We start from the raw sequence: 25,454 nt of genomic DNA on the forward strand, positions 1-25,454 counted from the left end.
AAATGTTGCGCTCGGTTCACTTTTGATGTTGATATTGCTATCCTGGTAGCCTGTGATGCCAAATTAAATATTTTCGCACTGTTTGCCTCGCTTTGATGCTTTGTGGCTATTTTTTCTTAAATTGCATTTATTAATTTATTTTTGCATACATTTCTCATTTAATTCCTCATTCCCATCATTTAGACATCCACTTATGGTGCGTTTTGAAGTTAGTAGAAGTTTATCTCAGCAGAACAAACCAGACATTGTACAATTGTGGGATTTGTAGTCATTAAATACAGTTTCAGGTTTCATAACTTGAGGGAGGGTACATTCCAGAAACAGCATTTCCCAGACAGCAATTGGCATGCTGATCATCTGTGGAGGTACGGTGCTTCGAGCGCTTTAGTGCAGTGAGAGGGTTAGCGTACAGGGGCACGGCGATTGAGCTGTCAAACAACGGACTTCTCTTTGACGGGATCCAAATACCGTGGATTATGTGAAAAGTAAACCCGCAGTCATGCTCTCCGGTCGACCTACCCGTTAATCGCATATCAGGCTTCAATGATCTAAGGTAAAGTTATACGAAACTCTTTGCAGTTACAAAACATTTTTTATCATGTACATTTAAATAAATATGGAGCATTTAGCCTCGTCCTCTTGAAAGGGTTGTTTAAATTTTGAGTTTTTTTGTTGGCCACCCCCCCCCCTTTTTCCGCGTCCAAACCGACACAAAGTATAGCCTACAACGATACGAAAATTGCTAAAGCAGTTATATATGTGATTTTTAAGATCGATCCCTTGAGGATTTGGTGTAGCCTACTTCAGATTAGTTTGGACCGTCCTGTCAAATACTCTGGACACTGAGTGCTGGCTGAGTAGATTAGTATATTCAATTCAAAGTCAAACCTTTAACCAAGTGTTATTCCAGTTTAATTTATTATTTGATTCAGGTGTGTTAGTGGCCAGAGCATCAGGTAGCCTATTAAGCACCGTATTTAGGTCTAGACTTCCGGACCACATAAACACTACGGCATTGCATTCACCGTAACAATTATGGATCGTTTCGAGACCACATGCATTGAGACCACATGCATAGTAGCCTAATCAATCGTGTTTCAAGTTGCAACCGAGTCAGACTTCAACCTGTGCAGAGTGGACCACCTGTATCACCCGCTGAGTGGGTGATACAGGTGGTCCACTCTGCACAGGTTGAAGTCTGACTCGTAGTGGTCAGCCCCAGCGACTTGTGTATCTACTTCTCCTAATCATGAACTGTCCAGCCCACCGGGCCGCCACGCCGGGCAGCATCGTCTAGCCTGCCGCTGCTCCCCATGCTAATGCTCCGGTCTGCTACCTCTCTGGAATCCACCGCTCTGTTCCCCTGTTCCACCTTGGCACCACGGAACTGGGAACAAAGTGTTGCGCTCCGTGAAACAGACTACTATGCTTGAAACAGACTACTATGCTTGAAACGGAATACTATGCTTGAAATAGACTACTGTGCTTGAAATAGACTACTGTGCTTGAAATAGACTACTGTGGGGGATATCCCAGTTGAGTTGAATACATGGAATCTCTAATCTGCCAGTTGTGAGCCTGAGGTGTTCAGGTACCTGTGTTGACAGGTGTTGTGCACACAGGGATGAGAGTGACTGTGTGTGTGTGTGTGTGTGTGTGTGTCATTTCATTGATGTGCTGTCTCTCCTCAGGTGTGTGCAGCATTGTGTTTGTGTTTGTTTGTGTGTGTGTGTCATGTCATTGCTGTGCTCTCTCTCCTCAGGTGTGTGCAGCAGTGTGTGTGTGTGTGTGTGTGTGTGTGTGTGTGTGTGTCATGTCATTGCTGTGCTCTCTCTCCTCAGGTGTGCAGCAGTGTGTGTGAGACATGTCGGATAAGATGTCCAGCTTCCTGCACATCGGGGACATCTGCTCCCTGTATGCCGAGGGCTCCACCAGCGGCTTCATCAGCACGCTGGGGTACGGTCGGCTCCGCCAAGTGTGTGGCGTGTGTGTGTGTGTGTGTGTGTGTGTGTGTGTGTGTGCGCACGTGTGTGTGTGCGCACGTGTGTGTATGGCGTGTGTGTGTGCCCGCGTGTGCATGTGTGTGTGCGTGTGTGTGCGCGCGCGCATGTGTGTGTGTGTTTGTATGTGTATATTCACACACTCCATAGGAACCCATCTACAGGCAACTCCCTCTTAGGGACACGGTCATATGTCTGTGGACAGTTGTGTGTGTGTGTCTGTGTGTGTGTGTGTGTGTGTGTGTGTTAAAGAGAGAGAGATGGACAGAGGGTCCCAGCCCCTCAGCTATCAGTGTGGGGCAGATAGAGCAGGTCCAGTCCAGGGCTGGAGGGGCAGATAGAGCAGGTCCAGTCCAGGGCTGGAGGGGCAGATAGAGCAGGGCCAGTCCAGGGCTGGAGGGGCAGATAGAGCAGGGCCAGTCCAGGGCTGGAGGGGCAGATAGAGCAGGTCCAGTCCAGGGCTGGAGGGGCAGATAGAGCAGGTCCAGTCCAGGGCTGGAGGGGCAGATAGATCAGGTCCAGTCCAGGGCTGGAGGGGCAGATAGAGCAGGTCCAGTCCAGGGCTGGAGGGGCAGATAGAGCAGGTCCAGTCCAGGGCTGGAGGGGCAGATGGATCAGGTCCAGTCCAGAGCCGGAGGGGCAGATAGAGCAGGGCCAGTCCAGGGCTGGAGGGGCAGATAGAGCAGGTCCAGTCCAGGGCTGGAGGGGCAGATAGAGCAGGGCCAGTCCAGGGCTGGAGGGGCAGATAGAGCAGGGCCAGTCCAGGGCTGGAGGGGCAGATAGAGCAGGTCCAGTCCAGGGCTGGAGGGGCAGATACAGCAGGTCCAGTCTAGGGCTGGAGGGGCAGATAAAGCAGGTCCAGTCCAGGGCTGGAGGGGCAGATAGAGCAGGTCCAGTCCAGGGCTGGAGGGGCAGATAGAGCAGGTCCAGTCCAGGGCTGGAGGGGCAGATAGAGCAGGGCCAATCCAGGACTGGAGGGGCAGATAGAGCAGGTCCAGTCCAGGGCTGGAGGGGCAGATAGAGCAGGTCCAGTCCAGGGCTGGAGGGGCAGATAGAGCAGGTCCAGTCCAGGGCTGGAGGGGCAGATAGAGCAGGTCCAGTCCAGGGCTGGAGGGGCAGATAGAGCAGGTCCAGTCCAGGGCTGGAGGGGCAGATAGAGCAGGTCCAGTCCAGGGCTGGAAGGGAGGAGTTTGACTGATGGGTTCTCCTGCTGATCCCAAAGAACAGGAAAGCGCTTTGAAGTGGAGCTCTGGTCGCTCACATGATAGCACATAAGAGAGCCTATGCACAAACAAAGATAGGTGTGTGTGTGTGTGTGTGTGTGTGTGTGTGTGTAGGTGTGCATATGTGTGTGTGTTTGTGCGACTGTGCGTGTGTGTGTACATGAGCAAGCCTGTATTCCAGATAGGAAGTCTACTCACACAGTGTTACAGATGCTCTTGTGCAGCGAACTGCTCACTCATCCACACAGTCCTCTCACTAAGTGAATTTACATTGCGTTCTATATCAATACCACCTGACTTGAGAAACACCATGCAGCAAAGCTTAGATTGATCTGAGAGGAACATCTGGTCTGATATTTTCTGTGCTGTAACCAGGCTATACAACTTCATATGGCACAACGGAGGATGCATGGGTTCAAGGCACATACCTGTACCCTGTATGGGACTCAGACAACCCCCCCCTGCTCATTAAAAATGGATCGGTCCACAGCCCAGGCTGAGTCACAGCTTAGACCTCACGGCATTTCAAGAGTTGCCCACGCACACACACACACACACATTTTCACTGCAAGCACAGACACAATGTACTGCAGTCACCAATCTCTCTCTCTCCACACACACACACACACACACACACACACACACACACACACACACACACACACACACACACACGCACAGTAAAATGTTGGCCCAGGGCCTCGTGTGCTCCTGTGAGCGACCATCCCAGCAGCATTCTCTAGACCCATGCAGCCACGGAGTCTGAGTGGGCAGAGAGAGTCACTACTGACCACCGTGAACCTGGTCTCCTGGCAGTCCTGCTGCTCCCCAGACCTCCAGCCCAGAGCCAGATAAGCAGGGCCAAGCAAAGGTTAGACATGGGAACAATGCAGCTGGATCTGGGAGGACTTCATTGCGAGTGTGGGGCTGGTCAGTCAGTCAGTGGCCAGGCTCAGGGGTCTGGAGTGTGGGGTGGTCAGTCAGTCACTCAGTGGCCAGGCTCAGGGGTCTGGAGTGTGGGCCGGTCAGTCAGTGGCCAGGCTCAGGGGTCTGGAGTGTGGGGTGGTCAGTCAGTCAGTGGCCAGGCTCAGGGGTCTGGAGTGTGGGGTGGTCAGTCAGTGGCCAGGCTCAGGGGTCTGGAGTGTGGGGTGGTCAGTCAGTGGCCAGGCTCAGGGGTCTGGAGTGTGGGGTGGTCAGTCAGTCAGTGGCCAGGCTCAGGGGTCTGGAGTGTGGAGTGGTCAGTCAGTCAGTGGCCAGGCTCAGGGGTCTGGAGTGTGGGGTGGTCAGTCAGTCAGTGGCCAGGCTCAGGGGTCTGGAGTGTGGGGTGGTCAGTCAGTCAGTGGCCAGGCTCAGGGGTCTGGAGTGTGGGGTGGTCAGTCAGTGGCCAGGCTCAGGGGTCTGGAGTGTGGGGTGGTCAGTCAGTCAGTGGCCAGGCTCAGGGGTCTGGAGTGTGGGGTGGTCAGTCAGTGGCCAGGCTCAGGGGTCTGGAGTGTGGGGTGGTCAGTCAGTCAGTGGCCAGGCTCAGGGATCTGGAGTGTGGTGCTAGTCAGTCAGTCAGTGGCCAGGCTCAGGGGTCTGGAGTGTGGGGTGGTCAGTCAGTCAGTGGCCAGGCTCAGGGGTCTGGAGTGTGGGGTGGTCAGTCAGTGGCCAGGCTCAGGGGTCTGGAGTGTGGGGTGGTCAGTCAGTCAGTGGCCAGGCTCAGGGATCTGGAACCTGGAGAAGCAGCTCTTAAACTGGGCTGGGTGCTCATCAACGACTGCTTACCGTCCAGATTAGTACTAATACAACTATATGGATATCAACAGGGACATTAAAACACAGACTGCGCACACACACACACACACACACACACACACACACACACAGGTATACAGTTTGTATCAGATGAGCCTGTAGATCCCAGTAGGATGAATGGTCAGGGAGGCGGGCCGTCATTAGGGCAGACCGAGCCACGTGGACGTCCCCCAGGAACACGTCTGGCATGGATGACTCAGCCGGCTGGTAACCACTGGTATTCTAGACCAGGAGAAGTTATTCTAGACCAGGAGAAGTTATTCTAGACCAGTAGAATGTATTCTAGACCAGTAGAAGGTATTCTAGACCAGTAGAAGTTATTCTAGACCAGGAGAAGTTATTCTAGACCAGTAGAAGGTATTCTAGACCAATATAAGGTATTCTAGACCAGTAGAAGGTATTCTAGAACAGTGGAAGTTATTCTAGACCAGGAGAAGGTATTCTAGACCAGTCGAAGGTATTCTAGACCAGTCGAAGGTATTCTAGACCAGTAGAAGGTATTCTAGACCAGTAGAAGTTATTCTAGACCAGTAGAAGGTATTCTAGACCAGTAGAAGTTATTCTAGACCAGTAGAAGTTATTCTAGACCAGTAGAAGGTATTCTAGACCAGTAGAAGGTATTCTAGACCAGTAGAAGTTATTCTAGACCAGTAGAAGTTATTCTAGACCAGTAGAAGGTATTCTAGACCAGTAGAAGTTATTCTAGACCAGTAGAAGTTATTCTAGACCAGTAGAATCTACATCTGTTACCAGGGAGGTTGGTCCATCCACCGGCCACCTAAGCCTGACTTATGTCATTATTGTGTGGAGCCTGATACAAGCACCCTCACTGGAACTGTGTGTGTGTGCGTGCGTGCGTGCATGCGTGCGTGTGTGTAACTGTCGTACCCTCGTCTGCGTTGTGTTCAACAGTTCGACCCATGTTAAGTGCTTGCCCAAGGCAGGATTCGAACCCAAGTTCAACAAGGTCTACACACTTGTATGAGTGTGTGTGCTTGCGCGTGTAAATGTAAAGGAGTCTGGATCAACTTTGCTCTATAAGTGCGGTGGTATGAAAACAAAGTGGACATGTATGTATGTACAGTATGCTGGTGTTTTATAGCCCGGCTTACACAGGCCTACCGGTTATTTGGTGGACCTTCTTTTGTAAAACAACTAAAACTTAAACACAGGCCAGGCCTCCACTTTCTCACACACACACACGCACACACACGCACACACACACGCGCACACACACACGCACGTACGCACGCAGAGGAAGCCTATAAGCGATGGAGAGAGACGCTGTGTCCATGTGGGTGCTGTTACTCTTGTTTGGTAAAAGCCTCAGAGAGGATTCAGGTCTCAGCATGCGTGTTGTGATGTTGTGATGTTGTGTTGTTGTGATGTCGTGTTGTGATGTTGTTGTGTGGTCGTGATGTTGTGTTGTTGTGAGGCTGACCGTCCCTCTGTGTGTTGTTGTGTTGTTGTGATGGACCGGAGGCTGACCGTCCCTCTCTGTGTGATGTTGTCTTGTTGTGATGTTGTGTTGTTGTGATGTTGTGAGGGGCCTGAGGCTGACCGTCCCTCTCTGTGTGTTGTTGTGATGGACGTGTTGTTGTGTTGTTTAATGGACGTGTTGTTGTGTTGTTGTGATGGACGTGATGATGTGAGGGACCGGAGGCTGACCGTCCCTCTCTGTGTGTTGTTGTGATTTTGTGTTGTTGTGTTGTTGTGCTGGACCTGAGGCTGACCCCCTCTGTGTTGTTGTGTTGTTGTGATGTTGTGACCGTCCCTCTCTGTGTGTTGTTGTGACCGTCCCTCTCTGTGTGTTGTTGTGATGTTGTGACCGTCCCTCTCTGTGTGTTGTTGTGTTGTTGTGACCGTCCCTCTCTGTGTGTTGTTGTTGTGTTGTTGTGTTGTTGTGACCGTCCCTCTCTGTGTGTTGTTGTGATGTTGTGACCGTCCCTCTCTGTGTGTTGTTGTGTTGTTGTGATCGTCCCTCTCTGTGTGTTGTTGTGATGTTGTGACCGTCCCTCTCTGTGTGTTGTTGTGACCGTCCCTCTCTGTGTGTTGTTGTGATGTTGTGACCGTCCCTCTCTGTGTGTTGTTGTGTTGTTGTGATGTTGTGACCGTCCCTCTCTGTGTGTTGTTGTGTTGTTGTGATCGTCCCTCTCTGTGTGTTGTTGTGATGTTGTGACCGTCCCTTTCTGTGTGTTGTTGTGTTGTTGTGACCGTCCCTCTCTGTGTGTTGTTGTGATGTTGTGACCGTCCCTCTCTGTGTGTTGTTGTGATGTTGTGACCGTCCCTCTCTGTGTGTTGTTGTGATATTGTGATGTTGTGACCGTCCCTCTCTGTGTGTTGTGTTGTTGTGATGTTGTGTTGTTGTGATGCTGTGACCGTACCTTTCTGTGTGTTGTTGTGATGTTGTGTTGTTGTGACCGTCCCTCTCTCTGTGTGTTGTCCCCAGCCTGGTGGACGACCGCTGCGTGGTCCAGCCTGACACAGGGGATCTCAACAACCCTCCCAAGAAGTTCAGAGGTAAGGAGCACCACATGCACACACACACACACACACACACACACTTACACACACCCACAGACACACATACACACAGACACACACACACACACAGATACACACACACACACAGACACATACACATACACACACACACACACAGATGCACACACACATACACACAGACACAGAGACACACACACACACACAGACACACAGACACACACACAAGCACAGGCACGCACACACACACACACACACGCGCACAAACACACACAAGCACAGACGCACACACACACTCTCACACACACACACTAGACATTCAGTGTGCAGCAGCCTGACCTCACCTCTCTAAAGCGTGTTTATATAGTGGGCTCTGTCAGGGTTGGATTATGCTGCGTTTCCCTGGCGATAGCCCCCGGTGTCACAGTCTGCCGGGCTTCAAACAGCACAGCGCTCTTTGATGCTGCGTGTGTGTGTGTGTGTGTGCGTGTGTGCGTGTGTGCGTGTGTGCGTGCGTGCGTGCGTGCGTGCGTGCGCCGCGCATGCATGCATTTACAGTAACCGTGCACGTTCATCTGACTCCACGTCTATGGACGTTTTTCCCCCCATGTTAGTGTTCAGCTCAGACCTGCTCTTACAGGCTGCTCATTGGTCTGCTCTGACTGTTACAGGCTGCTCATTGGTCTGCTCTGACTGTTACAGGCTGCTCATTGGTCTGCTCTGAATGTTACAGGCTGCTCATTGGTCTGCTCTGACTGTTACAGGCTGCTCATTGGTCTGCTCTGACTGTTACAGGCTGCTCATTGGTCTGCTCTGAATGTTACAGGCTGCTCATTGGCTATAGTCAGATCTGCTCTGTTACATGCAGCTCATTGGCTGTAGTCAGACCTGGAGATGCTGCTACTCAGGCTGCTACACATGTTTATTTTTAGCCCCTACACAGGAAGTAGAACTCATGACCTCCCAGTCCCAGTCTCAGGTCAGAAGTTGGCGTCTCTGGGGAAAGTCATATTGTCGTCACAACTGGTGGGTTTGAGGGGGGAGTACTGTTGCTTGCTTACTGTGTGTGTGTGTTGTGTTCACGTGTATTAGGCTTAGCAGTGGTGCTGAATATATCTTCTGAACTGCCTTGCCCTATTAAATATACTGAGCTGAAGGGAGAGAGTGTGTTGGTGGAGAAATTGAGGACAGGGGTGTGTTCTACTGAGGTGATAGAAGGTGTGTGTGCGTGCATGCATGTGTGTTGAAGTGTTGCTGTAATTGTGTGAGTGTTGGGTTAGCTTCATTCCTCCATGTTAGATAGGGGCCAGCCCAGTTGGGTTAGCTTCATTCCCTCCATGTTAGTTAGGGGCTAGCCCAGTTGGGTTAGCTTCATTCCCTCCATGTTAGTTGGGGGCTAGCCCAGTTGGGTTAGCTTCATTCCCTCCATGTTAGATAGGGGCTAGCCCAGTTGGGTTAGCTTCATTCCCTCCATGTTAGTTAGGGGCTAGCCCAGTTGGGTTAGCTTCATTCCCTCCATGTTAGTTGGGGGCTAGCCCAGTTGGGTTAGCTTCATTCCCTCCATGTTAGTTAGGGGCTAGCCCAGTTGGGTTAGCTTCATTCCCTCCATGTTAGTTAGGGGCTAGCCCAGTTGGGTTAGCTTCATTCCCTCCATGTTAGTTGGGGGCTAGCCCAGTTGGGTTAGCTTCATTCCCTCCATGTTAGATAGGGGCTAGCCCAGTTGGGTTAGCTTCATTCCCTCCATGTTAGATAGGGGCCAGCCCAGTTGGGTCAGCTTCATTCCCTCCATGTTAGTTGGGGGCTAGCCCAGTTGGGTTAGCTTCATTCCCTCCATGTTAGTTAGGGGCTAGCCCAGTTGGGTTAGCTTCATTCCCTCCATGTTAGATAGGGGCCAGCCCAGTTGGGTTAGCTTCATTCCCTCCATGTTAGTTGGGGGCTAGCCCAGTTGGGTCAGCTTCATTCCCTCCATGTTAGTTGGGGGCTAGCCCAGTTGGGTCAGCTTCATTCCCTCCATGTTAGTTAGGGGCTAGCCCAGTTGGGTTAGCTTCATTCCCTCCATGTTAGATAGGGGCCAGCCCAGTTGGGTTAGCTTCATTCCCTCCATGTTAGATAGGGGCTAGCCCAGTTGGGTTAGCTTCATTCCCTCCATGTTAGTTAGGGGCTAGCCCAGTTGGGTTAGCTTCATTCCCTCCATGTTAGTTAGGGGCTAGCCCAGTTGGGTTAGCTTCATTCCCTCCATGTTAGTTAGGGGCTAGCCCAACATCAAATGCTGCTTCTTTAACCCTCACCTTTAGCTGTTGATGTCTGATAAACTGAGAAGATTGGACTGTATTTATACCCCATTATTCCTTTGTTCTTCTCTGAGAATATACTCACGCACACACACTCCCAATGAACTTGGACTGTCTTTGATGGCACATGAAAGTTATTGGAGTTTATCTCTGCCCTGGAGACGGTTACCAATACATTCCCAGCCAGAAACGCTCCCTCTGGTCAGGAGAAACAAAATATCCTGGTGGTCTGTCAGCACAGCATACCCTTTGTGTGTGTGTGTGTGTGTGTGTGTGTGTGTGTGTGTGTGTGTGTGTGTGTGTGTGTGTGTGTGTGTGTGTGTGTGTGTGTGTGTGTGTGTGTGTGTGTGTGAGTGAGTGCATGTCTGTGTGTCTACTGTATGTGCACACACTCAGTGAGTGGCCATGGTAACCATCCTGCAGAGAGCCATTTGCTAGCGTTGATTACAGGAGAGAGAGAGCGAGAGAGAGAGGGGGGGGGGTCCTTTATCACTGGAGGCTTTTAGAGAGAGACAGTCAGGGTGATGGAGGGAGAGAGAGTCAGAGTAGAGAGGTGGTAGCCAGGGGAGATAGAAGATGAAGGGAAGAGAGAGGACAGGAATGAGAATGAGAGAGAAAGAGGATACAGAAGTGAAAGAAGGAAAGAAGGTAGAGAAGAGGGAGAGTTCCGGTCAATAACCGTGTGCTTGGCGCTCTGCTGTGCCGCTGGGGATTGTGGGTTATAACAGCTTCCTCAGACGGTTGAGGAACTTCTTCTTCCTTCACAGCTGGTTTGTAGACTTGGGTCATGTACAGAAACAACCCTCTCTTTCCTTTAGCAGGTCTGAGGAGGAAGTTAGCTGCCTGGTCATGAATATTCTACATACAGTATAGTTGGTCAGAGGGCAAGGTTAAACTGCCACAATATAGACACAATATACCTTTCCAATATTTGACACATCCACACTAGTATTTAGGGATGCTTCTGGACAGGACTGAGCCAAACCACACTAGCGCTTGATGTATCACTTTATTTCCCCAGGGGAACTCATTGAGACCAAGGGCTCATTTTCAATGGTGCCCTGGTTGTTGATGTTTTTCAATGGAGCCCTGGTTGTTGATGTTTTCAATGGGGCCCTGGTTGTTGATGTTTTCAATGGGGCCCTGGTTGTTGATGTTTTTCAATGTGGTCCTGGTTGTTGGTGTTTTTCAATGGGGCCCTGTTTGTTGGTGTTTTTCAATGGGGCCCTGGTTGTTGGTGTTTTTCAATGGGGCCCTGGTTGTTGATGTTTTTCAATGGGGCCCTGGTTGTTGATGTTTTTCAATGGGGCCCTGGTTGTTGATGTTTTTCAATGGGGCCCTGGTTGTGGATCTTTTTCAATGGGGCCCTGGTTGTTGGTGTTTTTCAATGGAGCCCTGGTTGTTGATGTTTTTCAATGGGGCCCTGGTTGTTGAGGTTTTTCAATGGGGCCTTGGTTGTTGATGTCTTTCAAAGGGGCCCTGGTTGTTGGTGTTTTTCAATGGGGCCCTGGTTGTTGGTGTTTTTCAATGGGGCCCTGGTTGTTGGTGTTTTTCAATGGGGCCCTGGTTGTTGGTGTTTTTCAATGGGGCCCTGGTTGTTGATGTTTTTCAATGGGGCCCTGGTTGTTGATGTTTTTCAATGGTGCCATCTGACTCCCATGCGAGAGATCAGGGATCCAAGACCCGGTGAGGAAGATTTTGGGAAACCATACCCACACCCTCTGCTAGCCTGCGGGTCTATTCTTATGAATTGCAGAAACTGGGTGGCCAATTAAGTGACCAATTACAAGTCCCATTGATATACTAGACTTGTGCTTACTGTTATGTTTCTCTGTGTATGCAACTCTGTTTTGTTTTCTGCTCCTCCTGTTCTCAGTCCCACTCCCAGATTCCTGAGTGGATCCAGCTATAATTAATATAATTCAAAGCATTTTAATAAATATGAGCATTGTGCTTTGTCATTTGTGTTTGTCACTGGATGTTATAGATGTTATGTAAAAATGTGGTTACCTGGTAGTGCTATGTCAGTTATTGAATATATGTGCAGTAATTTAACATTTGATAAACATACGACCATAAGTACATATAATAAACATTAATCATAAGAGAAATTATGCCTACAGTATAGGTGTCTCACTAATTACCCATTATATATTAGGCTATACTTTGCATGTACTGTATTTACCAGGTGAACGTTTAGTAATTGGGGGACTATGAAAGGAAGGGTTTCCCCAAAAAATGTTCACAGTAAGTTCATTTAGCAATAGAAATCCATAAGCCTAGGGCCAATGGGCCTAGGATATAGACAATAAACTACCGGTGGAATGGTGGTGGAGCAATAGTGGGAGCATTTCGGATTACTAGCAGACTGCTGTCCCTGACGCTAATAATCCACTTGCCATTCGATGTGCACATGGCCAGGAACCCGCCAGCGGATTCGGCCAGAGGTCCGCCAGCGGATTCGTCCATCGGGGACCTGCTGTAGGTCTGCTGGCCTTGTGTTATATTCCACTGGAGGTCCGCCAACTCGTCCATCGGGGACCCGCTGTAGGTCGCTAGCCTTGTGTTATTTGGGTTTATCCCTTACCTTTGTCCAGAAATAGAAGTTGAACCAATTGCAGCAAAATAGCTAACGTTACAGAGATCATCAGTGTAACTGCTTTAGCCACTGACCGCTACCATTAATGTTATGGAAGCTGCTGCTAGTTGTTGTGAGCTCATGAGCTAACTGGCTATCCCGCTCTTATTGTGCTGGATTAGCATTGGAAGCATTGGAACTGATGTGTCCAGGCGACAAAGCCTATTTTAATTTATCAGACATTATTTCATGTAATTTCAATTCACAGCTATTTCAGTGGCATGACTAGCTTCTGTCCTACCAGTCCTGAACAGAAACAAGTCAGCCATGCACATAAGCCAGGTGGACCTGGCCTGGTTCAATGGTGCCCTGGTTGTTGATGATTTTCAACGGTGCCCTGGCTACAAAGCCAAAATATAACCGCTAGCGGTAACGGGATGTGGTTCTGCAGACACGCCCCCATAACCAGACAAGCCCCCATAACCACAACCAGGAGACTGACAGACAGGGAGGCAGACTGACAAACAGGGGCAGAATGACAGACAGGAGGACAGAGTAACAGACAGAGGGTAGACTGACAGATTTTGGACTACATACCAAATGGCTAAAAAAAAAAGAAGCAATTTGACCACTTTCAGGAAAATATTTTTACAATAGGGTTCCTCTTACCAGAGCATAGGGCCCCTAATAATAACAAGTACAACATGTGTGTGCCAGCCGACAGCAGGCATAAGAGTTTAAATTAATATGTAGTTTAATAGTATTAGATACTAATGTTAATACAGCTATATAAAAATTAGATTAAGTATGAATGGTATCTAATGAGAATAAAGTATGAACGGTATAAATTGTATCTAAATATGAGTATAAATGCATTCAACTCTTCACTCTTAAAGCAAGAGAGTGATATATACAGTAACTAGAAAATTGCATTTCCTGGAAACCTGGAAGCTTAGCTGAAATGTGAAACTGGCAGAACAAGCTGAACTGCATTTCCTTAAGCTAGGAACTTTAATACTTTTTAACTTTTCAGCCTGAGTAGTTTCTTTGTACTGAGCCTGTAGCTTGAAAGATGAGCAAGTTGTTTAAATTCCTTAGAAAGCATGCATATTAAGAATGTCAAAGGGATGAAGCGTTAAGCAATTACCTCACTTCCTGTTTATGTGGCATTGTCATTCAGTGACGGCGATATAAAATTGGCCTCACTGAGCCTTAGGACGTCTGCACCAATTATTACTGCCTGTAAAAATGTTACTTTTATTGCATAAACGTCCATTGATTACATTACAGTTTCTCCTCAAGAAAAAAAGTCAAATATTCTATGTCAATTTTGAGTTGTTCTATCCAATGTCATTGAAGACTATCTAAAACAAGAATATGAAACTAGTGAAGTGAGATAGCTAGTGTTACCACTGTCTGCAGTTCAATAAAATATTGGTTGGAGTTTAATAAAATATATTTTAAAAACAAACAGGCGTTACATTAATAAACAGCTAGCTAGCATAACCCGTTTGTGGTTGTTAATTTTTTTTAACAATTAAGTCAGTTGATGTGTTGCAAATAAGATGAATGAAGAACAGAAGCACGCTGAAGTACATGGCTGTCAGCTGACCACAATCTGCCAAGCTAGCTGATTCTGTTGTCACTCCTGACTCTGTGATTTGTATGTACCAGGCAGATGTTGTGCGGTATTATAGCACCATCTATTGGATGTTTCTAGTTTAGTTTAGTGTTGTGACGTTCTCCGTCCTGTAGCCTACCACTCAGTTTGTCACCACTGTTGCAACTGGCAGTTTTACAGCAAAGGTAGGCTACACTTCGTTCATGGCTAGCTAGGTTGTTCAGGAGTATTAGTTTTGGTTGCTAGGGCTAATTGTTAGTTGCTTTGAAACTCCATTGCAACGTGATCATTTTAGGAACTACTTGTCTTGGCGGAGTTCACTAAAATCGCTATTAAAACACTGAAATAGTCGGTACAGTTTTAATCACAGAAATGTTTCCTGATGATGTAACCATTGTATAAAAGCAATACGTCACTCGAGGGTAGTGGTATATGGCCAATATACCATGGGTTGTGCTGGTCAGTGACATTCAGCTGCACCTCATGCCTATGACCGCAGCACAATCCATGGTATATTGGCCATATACCACACCCTCTCATGAGTTATTGCTTCACTAGCCCACTCAGGGACCCAGTAGCTGTGGGTGCCATACCATTGTTCCAACATCTCATTAGTCCGACGTCTCACTAGTCCGAAACATCCCATTGTCGGTCGGACTCTTGAGCCGTCGGAACAATGGGATGTCTGACGATTGGTGAACAAGTTTCGGACTAGTGAGACGTCGGATCAATGTTTTGTCGGAACAATGGGCAGTCCCCGTAGCTGTGGAGGTTTTGGTATGGAAGTTTAGGTGAGAAGTGCTACTGCTGTAGTCATATAAGGGTGCCTGTACCTTTAAGAGTCTCGTGTCCAAATTCTCAACTGACATTCTGAACATCCCTTCATTCATTGGGAAGGCATGCCGGCTTCAGACGACTATCTCAAAAAGTATAAATGTTACAGCATAGATATTGACACCGTAGGCTGAACATTTTCTATATGTCAGTGTAGGTTTAAAAACTGTAGGCGTGGCGACAAGTTAGAAGATGGGTATGAATTCTAAATTAGCAACTCAAAATCAGTTAGCAGCGCCGACACAAAAAGCTACAAAGCTAGTAAGTTAGGTGCTTGATGTCCTGGAGCTAATTAGCCTGTAGCTACTGTAGTAGTTAGCAGAGCAGATCTAGCTAGCAGACCATTCTCACAGGCCTATCTTGATTTTAAACACATCACTCTAACCATTTTCTAATAATGGATGCCACTACCAGCATCCAGCGGCACGTAGCTCAGGAGGTAGAGCAGCCGGCTGGGGATCGCCAGGTCCCCGGTTCGATCCCAGCTTCTGGAATGTGCCGAAGTGTCCTTGAGCAAGACACTGAACCCCAAAATCACTCACGTGTGGCACGGTGGCGCAGTACCTTGTAAGCAAGAAAGTCTCCGGGCCTTTCTGTGCGGAATGTGCATGTTCTCCCTGTGTTTGCAAGGGTTTCGTCCCCAAAAAAGAACCCAATACGAAAAATATGCAGAAGAACAGAGGCTGTTCAGTCCAGTCCCTGACCAGGACCTGGACTGAGCACTTGGACTTGGTCCCCGGGCGCCATGAATGATGGCTGCCCACTGCTCCTCGCAGCTCCTGGAGGAGGAGAGCTTGGGATGGGAGAAATGCAGGGAACAATTTCCACGGTTGGCCCACGAACGTTGCATGTGTGTGGTGACTGCCGTGTCGCCTCACGATGTGTAATGTGTGATCACTGTGTGGCAGAATGAGGACCCCCCGGGTCTTGTATTGTAACTTACTCACCCTGCTGAGTTTGTGAGGCGTCTATGCGTTCTGCATACACTGTAGATCGCCAACACCTAGCATCAACTCATGTTGTCATCTGCCTTGACTGAAATCCAAGTCTCATGGATATATCCTTGTGTGAAATAGTTCAAGCCTTTCTGTAGAACTCCTAGACTCAGTGGCATTTGGCAAATAACACACAGCAATACTGTCAGGAATCCCTGAGAGAATCATCAGGTAGGTTATGTGCTGTTCAGTGGACATTTTAGTAAAGTGCCGCAAAGCTTGTGGGGCATAGCAACAGTAACTGTGGAGGGGAGGGGGCTTGCCGCCTGAATAGGAAAGGTCTATAGGATTCTTACTACCGTAGGACCCCTAACAATACAAAAAACAAACGTCAATATAATAGTATAAAATAGGCCTATAAAATATAAAATCAATACAAAAACATCATACATGTACACAATTAAAACAGATAAACTTTATTTAAAAACATGCACAGACCTAAGCCTCATTTCATCCTACTGTCCTACTAGTAATCCTGCTATTATCCTACCTCCTACTATCCTACTAATCCTACTATCCTACTATCCTACTAGTAATCCTGCTATTATCCTACTTCCTACTATCCTACTAATCATACTATCCTACTAGAAAACTCTGTCGGTCTGCTTGCATTTTTCTCCCTAATGGCCAATCCATGTGAAACAGCAGATGGGCATTGAGCGTTGTCATATACAGGGACTGATGAGCTACTCTCTCAGTTTGACCAGAATGAAGCTGTTTATATGAGCATTTGCAAGCATTTTGACCAAGTCTGCGCAGAGGTGTGTTGTGCTCGCGGATCCCCGGAAGTCACGTGCGCCATCGTAGCGAAGGACATTTGTCTACAGTCGGTGATAGCAAACCACATTGTTTTATCTGGATGCTGCCATAGTCATTTCCATGTGCAAATCACATATAAATAATAAATATAACATAAATAACAGGCCTACACCTGATGTGCACTAATAACATAGGCCTACACTTGATTTATTTTTGTTGGCCATTGCCTCGTGGCCCATTGCCTTGCGCATAGTTTAGGCCTACTTTGTCATTTTGATTCGACAATAAACAAAAAAAACTAGATTTGCAACCCAGTCTCACACATGAACGTCAGCACTTGAAGGGGGTGTATTTCATCTGGATGCTACTGCAACTTAGTCTCACAGATAAATGTCAACATTTATCTGTGATTTATTTCATCTGGATGCTACCATGGATGTGTACGCAGAAACATTTGAGGATTAAAGCTGTTTAATTCCATTTTTGGCAAACATGCAGAGTTGTAGTGCGCACATCCCCGGAAGTGTGTGCGTTGTTGTGTGCGCACGCACATCCCTGGGTATTGTCATATCATACTAAAACTGCCCAAACTCCCCCAAAAGCCTAAGGCATCCACTTTGATGGTCTCTTGAAACTCATTCATTACATAAGTAATTTAGCTGATGCTTTTATCCAAAGCAACTTAATTGCATTTAATGTAGGAGTCAGTGTACTACTACTTGCCAGAACTCACAAGTGCATCTCCTTTCTAAAACAAGTGTCCAAGAGCATAATCTAGTGCTGACGGCAAAATGCAAGAATAGCAAACTAAATCTACAATAGGTGCTTAAGAGGGAGGATCGTGGTAGTACTTGTTGAAGCTCAGTAACTACTGTAAAAGCACGCTTTCCCAGCTCAGCTGTGACTCGAGGGACTTCACAAACTAATCAATCCTGGGATCTTGTCAGGTGATGACAGCAGTGTAGTGTTGAGGTGTGTCAGGTGATTAGGCAGCTTTGTGAGACTGCTTTGTATCAGCTTCATGTCACACTAAGCACATGAGCTGCTACCTCAGAAGAGAGCATATCTTCTAATACTCACTTGACTGGACCCTGTACTTTGGCATGACCTGCTGTCTATTTGGGGAAAGGTTTTTATTTAACCAAACAAGAAACCACCCACTTCTGTTTATTTGGAAAAATACAAATAAAAACATAAAAAGTGCTGGACTTACAGGGCTACTTCCACTGCTATAATCTCTCTAAACTTGGTTTGCAAAGTGCTTGAGACTTCCTGATTCTGCCCCCCCTCATCCCTGGCCTCCATCTTGGTGGATCTTCAGAGTGAGTCCAGTCCCAGGAGGATTCAGCCAGAGATGATCCACAGTGTTCAGTGCAGGCTGCTGGCTCAGAGCCAGACTGGACATGTCAGACAGGCCTCATGGCTGAGGTATGCTCTCCATTTCCTCCTAATATAAGCACAAGCACCCCACTTCACACACACTCACAGATTCACAGCACAACACACGCTCTCATGCACATGCATACACACTACACAGAGTCACACAATCGAATGCATGTGTACATGAACATACAGTATGAACACTCTTAGTCATACACAAACACACACACACACACACACACCACAAACACACTTTCTTGCGTATGGTGGTCATTGCCGAAAAGGATGTTAATTCTGTGGTGGTTAGTGGAGTGATGTGGATCCCACTGCTGAGTGCTGACTGCAGGGCCCGGGGAGGATGCTGGGAAACGCAGTCCTGAACCACAGATCCTTCTGAAGCGGGTCGGGTGACACTCACACACTTCTCTCATACAGCTTCTTCACTGCCATTTCAGATACAACAAATCTGTCAAAAGAATCCACACTGTCTAACGTGCATTCAGGGTTTAGTCCTTTAGCGTTTCCGTACTAGACCTTCGTCAGACAAATAGTAAAAACATCATGAGAAGCATCTTAAATGGAGTGTGGCTCAAAGTCTGTGCCAATCACACACCATGAGGAATGAAGACATCAATCAATAGCCAATAGCCTAATCAATACAATTTCCAAGTTGAGGAAACAGTTAGGATATAGCACATAGCACAAGGAGTCCTAGATACAGGGAGGCTAACACAAGAAGTACTGTATATCAATAATCACGTCTTATTTCAAGACTGCATGCATAACAATCAGGTAACATTTGATACTGCATTAAGAGAGAAGTGAATAAATAAATTGGTAAATCTCATAGCAGTCAATCACGGCTTAGACATGCAACATCAATACATAAAAGGCCTATTGGCTATATAAAAATGAACACATTCAACAGTTGAATAAGTGAATGAGCCTGATATGTGTGAATATACAGTACATATATATATCCAGGACTGTCTGGGGCAGGATAAGAGACCCCTTGAATGAATCATTAGAAGTAAATGTGTATATCCTGCCAGAAATAATTCAGTGTAGGGCAAGGTATATACAGGAACATATTCAAGAACATGACATACAGGTATCACAGAAAAATATTCAACAATAGTTCATCATTTAGTCCCTTAGAAGCCCAAGTTTGAAGAGTATGTATCCAACACGCCTTGCGTTGGGAGGAAGGGGGACCTGTATGCTTTGCGTTGGGAGGTAGGGTGACCTGTTCGCCTTGCGTTGGGATGTAGGGGGACCTGTTGGGAGGTAGGGGGACCTGTTCGCCTTGCGTTGGGAGGTAGGGGGACCTGTTAGGAGGTAGGGGGACCTGTTCGCCTTGCGTTGGGAGGTAGGGGGACCTGTTCGCCTTGCGTTGGGAGGTAGGGGGACCTGTTAGGAGGTAGGGGGACCTGTTCGCCTTGCGTTGGGAGGTAGGGGGACCTGTTGGGAGGTAGGGGGACCTGTTAGGAGGTAGGGGGACCTGTACGCCTTGCGTTGGGAGGTAGGGGGACCTGTTGGGAGGTAGGGGGACCTGTTAGGAGGTAGGGGGACCTGTACGCCTTGCGTTGGGAGGTAGGGGGACCAGTTCGCCTTGCGTTGGGAGGTAGGGGGACCTGTTAGGAGGTAGGGGGACCTGTTGGGAGGTAGGGGGACCTGTTGGGAGGTAGGGGGACCTGTTGGGAGGTAGGGAGACCTGTTGGGAGGTAGGGGGACCTGTTAGGAGGTAGGGGGACCTGTTGGGAGGTAGGGGGACCTGTTGGGAGGTAGGGGGACCTGTTGGGAGGTAGGGGGACCTGTTAGGAGGTAGGGGGACCTGTTTGCCTTGCGTTGGGAGGTAGGGGGACCTGTTAGGAGGTAGGGGGACCTGTTTGCCTTGCGTTGGGAGGTAGGGGGACCTGTTAGGAGGTAGGGGGACCTGTTAGGAGGTAGGGGGACCTGTTAGGTGGTAGGGGGACCTGTTCGCCTTGCGTTGGGAGGTAGGGGGACCTGTTAGGAGGTAGGGGGACCTGTACGCCTTGCGTTGGGAGGGAGGGAGACCTGTTCGCCTTGCGTTGGGAGGTAGGGGGACCTGTTAGGAGGTAGGGGGACCTGTTTGCCTTGCGTTGGGAGGTAGGGGGACCTGTTAGGAGGTAGGGGGACCTGTTTGCCTTGCGTTGGGAGGTAGGGAGACCTGTTGGGGGGACCTGTTCGATGCCACAGAAACGTCAAGAGGAGATATCATGGGCAGCATCATTGAAATGTACAGCTACAGTATAGGATAATCCCCACTGTTTCTGCTCATAGCTCTTTTGTGTTCACTAATGTTTACTTTCAATTTCTTGGCGGTTTTGCACATGTGATGACGCTGTTGATGGGAATGGGTTTTCCTGTGTGCGGAGGGGGGAGATCATTCCTTTTATTACATTGAGTACAACCTCCGCAACGTCTTAGTTCACTGCAGTCGCGAGGCCAGACATTTGTCGAAAGGGTGGACTTGTGTAAATCAGGGTGGGCCACTATAATTTAACCTACAGTATAATATGCGGCTGGTCAAGCGCAGACAGGTGTGCAGGAGGAGTAACATGAGCGTGACCACGTTTCTCTCAAGGAACAGTGGGCTGAGCATGGGCAAGGGAGGCCGGAGGCCTTGGCTCTTTCCGTGGTGTAGGGACTGGATCTGGACTGGATCTGGACCAGATCTGGCGGATCGTCATTATCAGGTGGTGTGGGTAGATCTTCCCTCTCCTCTCTACGTGGTATTTTAAAGTAGTTTGACAACGTGCTTAACATGTTTCAACAACGACATTCTAGCTAGCTAGCAGCTCGGCTAACAGGGCTTAACAGTCTAACGTTACTTCCAACCAGTGAGGACTGACGCAGGCAGCTCATGTTGACGGAGCCTACAGTAGCAGCACCGATCATAATGAATGATTATTATTAACATTAAAAATCCAACAAAACGTGTAGTCTTGTTTCTTTTAATTTTGTTACAATTTATTGAAAAGTCTTCATTTAAACTTATTTTCTTGTCGTTTCTACTTCCCTCATTCAAATATTTGGCTACAGCACTTTTGATTGGGTGGGCCAGCTGTCAATATGGGCGGCACTGGCCCACCCAGGCTGCCATTGGCCTCGCCACTGGTTCACTGGGTCTCTTCTGATAGTCAGCCCTGGCACGGAGCGACTGATCCCTTATTGAGAAACAGGGGCAGCTCTTTGAAAATGGACTTAATCAGAATTCATCCCAATCCCCATAACACCATCACCACTGCACGCCCAGTGAGCACTGTTACACACCTGCTGGTCAGACTGTACTCAACCTGAACCATCACCACGGCACGCCCAGCGAGCACTGTTACACACCTGCTGGTCAGACTGTACTCCACCTGAACCATCACCACGGCATGCCCAGCGAGCACTGTTACACACCTGCTGGTCAGACTGTACTCAACCTGAACCATCACCACGGCACGCCCAGCGAGCACTGTTACACACCTGCTGGTCAGAGTGTACTCCACCTGACAGGGGATTGCATAACTGTGTGTTTATGTACAAATATGGAGCTGACCAACATCTCTTGGTCCACTGAAGATACAAACTAAACTACATCATGTGAAACTACCCAGTGAGCTGTGGTTCCAATCCTCTTGTACAGCTCTCCAGCAAATTCAGATCTCTCTCTCTGACTCTCTCTCTTTCTCCCCCCCCCCCCCTCTCTCTCTCTCTCTATCCCTCTCTCTCTCACTCTCTCTTTCTCTCTCTATCCCTCTCTCTATCCCTCTCTCTCTCTCACACTTTCTCTCTTTCTCCCCCTCTCTCTCTCACTCTCTCTCTGACTCTCTCTCTCTCTCTCTGACTCTCTCTCTCTCTATCCCTCTCTCTCTCTCTCTCTCTGACTCTCTCTCTCTCCCCCTCTCTCTCACTCTCTCCCTGGCTCTCTGTCTATCTCTTTCTCTCTTTGTATTTCTCTCTCTCTCTCTCTCTCTCTCTCTCTCTCTATCCCTCTCTTTCTCCCTCTCACTCTCTCTTTCTGCTAGATCATTCACTCATTACTATATTCACATCATTAACATGGTCTCAAAGGTCTCAAAGCAGTATGAACCTTTTCTCCAAGCTGACCACCAAAGTTTTAACTCTCAGATACTGTAGGGAATGGATAGGGGATATTGCCCTCAGCGCAACAGGGAACTTGCCCTCTGCATGTTTTGCAGTGACTAACCATTTAGTCTTTGTTGGAAACATCAGAAGCATGTGAAAGACTTTAGAGTGAGGAGTTTCTTATTACGGCCTTTTCTTGTGGGACAGGGCTGTTATTGTCATCTTTGTTTGTTTTTTACTCCTCTCCTTTCATTCCCTTTGCTGCTGACGTGTGTGTGTGTGCGCGTGCATGTCTCTCTGTGGTATACCAGGTCATTACACCGTTATAAACCTAACGGAGTCGAAGCTGACATTTGGAACTCCAGGCCTAATGTCCCCCCACCCGGCTCAGCCGGCTGGCTAGACAACATGTCGCTGTGTGTTGGGTTTGGAACTTGAACCCGTTGTGGGAAACGATGGTTCCAAAGAGTTAAGGTCAAAATTCTTGGTGGGGACGGAAAGATGGCCGAACCTGAATAAATACCTCATGTTTTCCTCCACACAGCAGATGAGACGACCGCTCTCACCCCCCGTCTCACCCTGACAGATGAGACGACCGCTCTCACCCCCTGGCTCACCCTGACAGATGAGACGACCGCTCTCACCCCCCGGCTCACCCTGACAGATGAGACGACCGCTCTCACCCCCCGGCTCACCCTGACAGATGAGACGACCGCTCTCACCCCCCGGCTCACCCTGACAGATGAGACGACCGCTCTCACCCCCCGGCTCACCCTGACAGATGAGACGACCGCTCTCACCCCCCGGCTCACCCTGACAGATGAGACGACCGCTCTCACCCCCCGGCTCACCCTGACAGATGAGACGACCGCTCTCACCCCCCGTCTCACCCTGACAGATGAGACGACCGCTCTCACCCCCCGGCTCACCCTGACAGATGAGACGACCGCTCTCACCCCCCGGCTCACCCTGACAGATGAGACGACCGCTCTCACCCCCCGGCTCACCCTGACAGATGAGACGACCGCTCTCACCCCCCGGCTCACCCTGACAGATGAGACGACCGCTCTCACCCCCCGGCTCACCCTGACAGATGAGACGACCGCTCTCACCCCCCGTCTCACCCTGACAGATGAGACGACCGCTCTCACCCCCCGGCTCACCCTGACAGATGAGACGACCGCTCTCACCCCCCGGCTCACCCTGACAGATGAGACGACCGCTCTCACCCCCCGGCTCACCCTGACAGATGAGACGACCGCTCTCACCCCCCGTCTCACCCTGACAGATGAGACGACCGCTCTCACCCCCCGGCTCACCCTGACAGATGAGACGACCGCTCTCACCCCCCGGCTCACCCTGACAGATGAGACGACCGCTCTCACCCCCCGGCTCACCCTGACAGATGAGACGACCGCTCTCACCCCCCGGCTCACCCTGACAGATGAGACGACCGCTCTCACCCCCCGGCTCACCCTCACAGATGAGACGACCGCTCTCACCCCCCGGCTCACCCTGACAGATGAGACGACCGCTCTCACCCCCCGGCTCACCCTGACAGATGAGACGACCGCTCTCACCCCCCGGCTCACCCTGACAGATGAGACGACCGCTCTCACCCCCCGTCTCACCCTGACAGGAGACTTCCTCTCTAGATGGACGCACATGAATCTCTGATTGCAGATGGTGAGGAGCAGAGTTCTGATGATGCACAGTAGTCTTTCTATTATATTATATTATACTATTATATCTTACTTACTTACTTACCTCTTCATCCCCTACGGGACATAATGCTTCAATGAGTCTCTCAATATTACATTAATAAGACAGTAGATGACAAGGTTTTTAGATAGATAGACGGATAGATAGATAAACAGACGGATAGACAGACAGACAGACAGACAGATAGATAGATAGATGGATGGATATTAGATAAATAGATAGTGGGAAGCATGCGGGTGTGCGCTTGCTACACACACACACACTCTCTCTCACACACACGCACACACACAGCAGGGTTTTTTCCTGGCTCAGAATGAGGCGGTGGTGGTTCTGTAAGTGAGGGTCTGGGGGTCATCCCCTAGTGGGTTACTTACTTACTTACTTAACCTCTTCATCCCCTACGGGACATAATGCTTCAATGAGTCTCTCAATATTACATTAATAAGACAGTAGATGACAAGGTTTTTAGATAGATAGACAGATAGATAGATAGATAGACAGACGGATAGACGGATAGACAGATAGATAGACAGATAGATGGATATTAGATAAATAGATAGTGGGGAACTATGCGGGTGTGCGCTTGCTACACACACACTCTCTCACACACACGCACACACACAGCAGGGTTTTTTCCTGGCTCAGAATGAGGCGGTGGTGGTTCTGTAAGTGGGGGTCTGGGGGTCCTCCCCTAGTGGGGTCTAGGGGTCCTCCCCTAGTGGGGGTCTAGGGGTCCTCCCCTAGTGAGGGTGTGGGGGGTCCTCCGCTAGTGAGGATGTGGGGGTCCTCCCCTAGTGGGGGTGTGGGGGTCCTCCCCTAGTTTGGGTGTGGGGGTCCTCCCCTAGTGAGGGTGTGGGGGTCCTCCCCTAGTGGGGGTGTGGGGGTCCTCCCCTAGTGAGGGTGTGGGGGTCCTCCCCTAGTGGGGGTCTAGGGGTCCTCCCCTAGTGAGGGTGTGGGGGGTCCTCCCCTAGTGAGGGTGTGGGGGGTCCTCCGCTAGTGAGGATGTGGGGGTCCTCCCCTAGTGGGGGTGTGGGGGTCCTCCCCTAGTGAGGGTATGGGGGTCCTCCCCTAGTGAGGGTATGGGGGTCTGGGGGGTCCTCCCCTAGTGAGGGTGTGGGGGGTCCTCCGCTAGTGAGGATGTGGGGGTCCTCCCCTAGTGGGGGTGTGGGGGGTCCTCCCCTAGTGGGGGTGTGGGGGTCCTCCCCTAGTGGGGGTGTGGGGGTCCTCCCCTAGTGGGTGTGTGGGGGTCCTCCCCTAGTGGGTGTGTGGGGGTCCTCCCCTAGTGGGGGTCTGGGGGTCCTCCCCTAGTGAGGGTCTGGGGGTCCTCCCCCATGAAATTTGAAGCATCAAAAGCTTAATTTCCTGCATTCTGGTGATTTTTCTATGCACTAATGTGTGCTTTATTAGCTTGTCTGCCTAACTATATTAGCCTACATTATCTGACTTCATTGTGTTCATTTATATCTAAATAGCAAACAGCCTAGAACATTTGTGAGGTCATATCAAGGCACTGTGACTATAATGTAGGTTGTCAGGCCAAACGTACTGTGGCTACACAGTAGACCTGGGGTTTCATGTCAATGGATGAAGAAGAGGCTCCACACGACCATAGAGAAAGCATGTCTGTTCTATAACCAGAGCTTGAGAACTTGAGCTC

At 49.2% G+C, this 25,454-nt stretch overlaps 1 protein-coding gene across 2 annotated transcripts in view; it reads left to right on the forward strand.

The window, feature by feature from the left end:
- The first annotated feature begins 404 nt into the window (after nucleotides 1-404).
- The window catches only part of itpr1a (inositol 1,4,5-trisphosphate receptor, type 1a), a 154,159-nt gene continuing 129,109 nt past the window's right edge, over nucleotides 405-25,454 (forward strand). For both annotated transcript variants that reach the window (XM_084446279.1, XM_084446280.1), the window contains exons 1-3: nucleotides 405-553; nucleotides 1,842-1,956; nucleotides 7,467-7,537. In XM_084446279.1, the coding sequence (XP_084302405.1) occupies nucleotides 1,865-1,956; nucleotides 7,467-7,537 (163 nt within the window). In that variant the 5' untranslated portion in view covers nucleotides 405-553; nucleotides 1,842-1,864. The remainder of the gene's footprint in view (nucleotides 554-1,841; nucleotides 1,957-7,466; nucleotides 7,538-25,454) is intronic.

The sequence above is a fragment of the Borostomias antarcticus genome (genome assembly GCF_949987555.1).
Source record: "Borostomias antarcticus genome assembly, chromosome: 11".
Lineage (NCBI taxonomy): Eukaryota > Metazoa > Chordata > Actinopteri > Stomiiformes > Stomiidae > Borostomias > Borostomias antarcticus.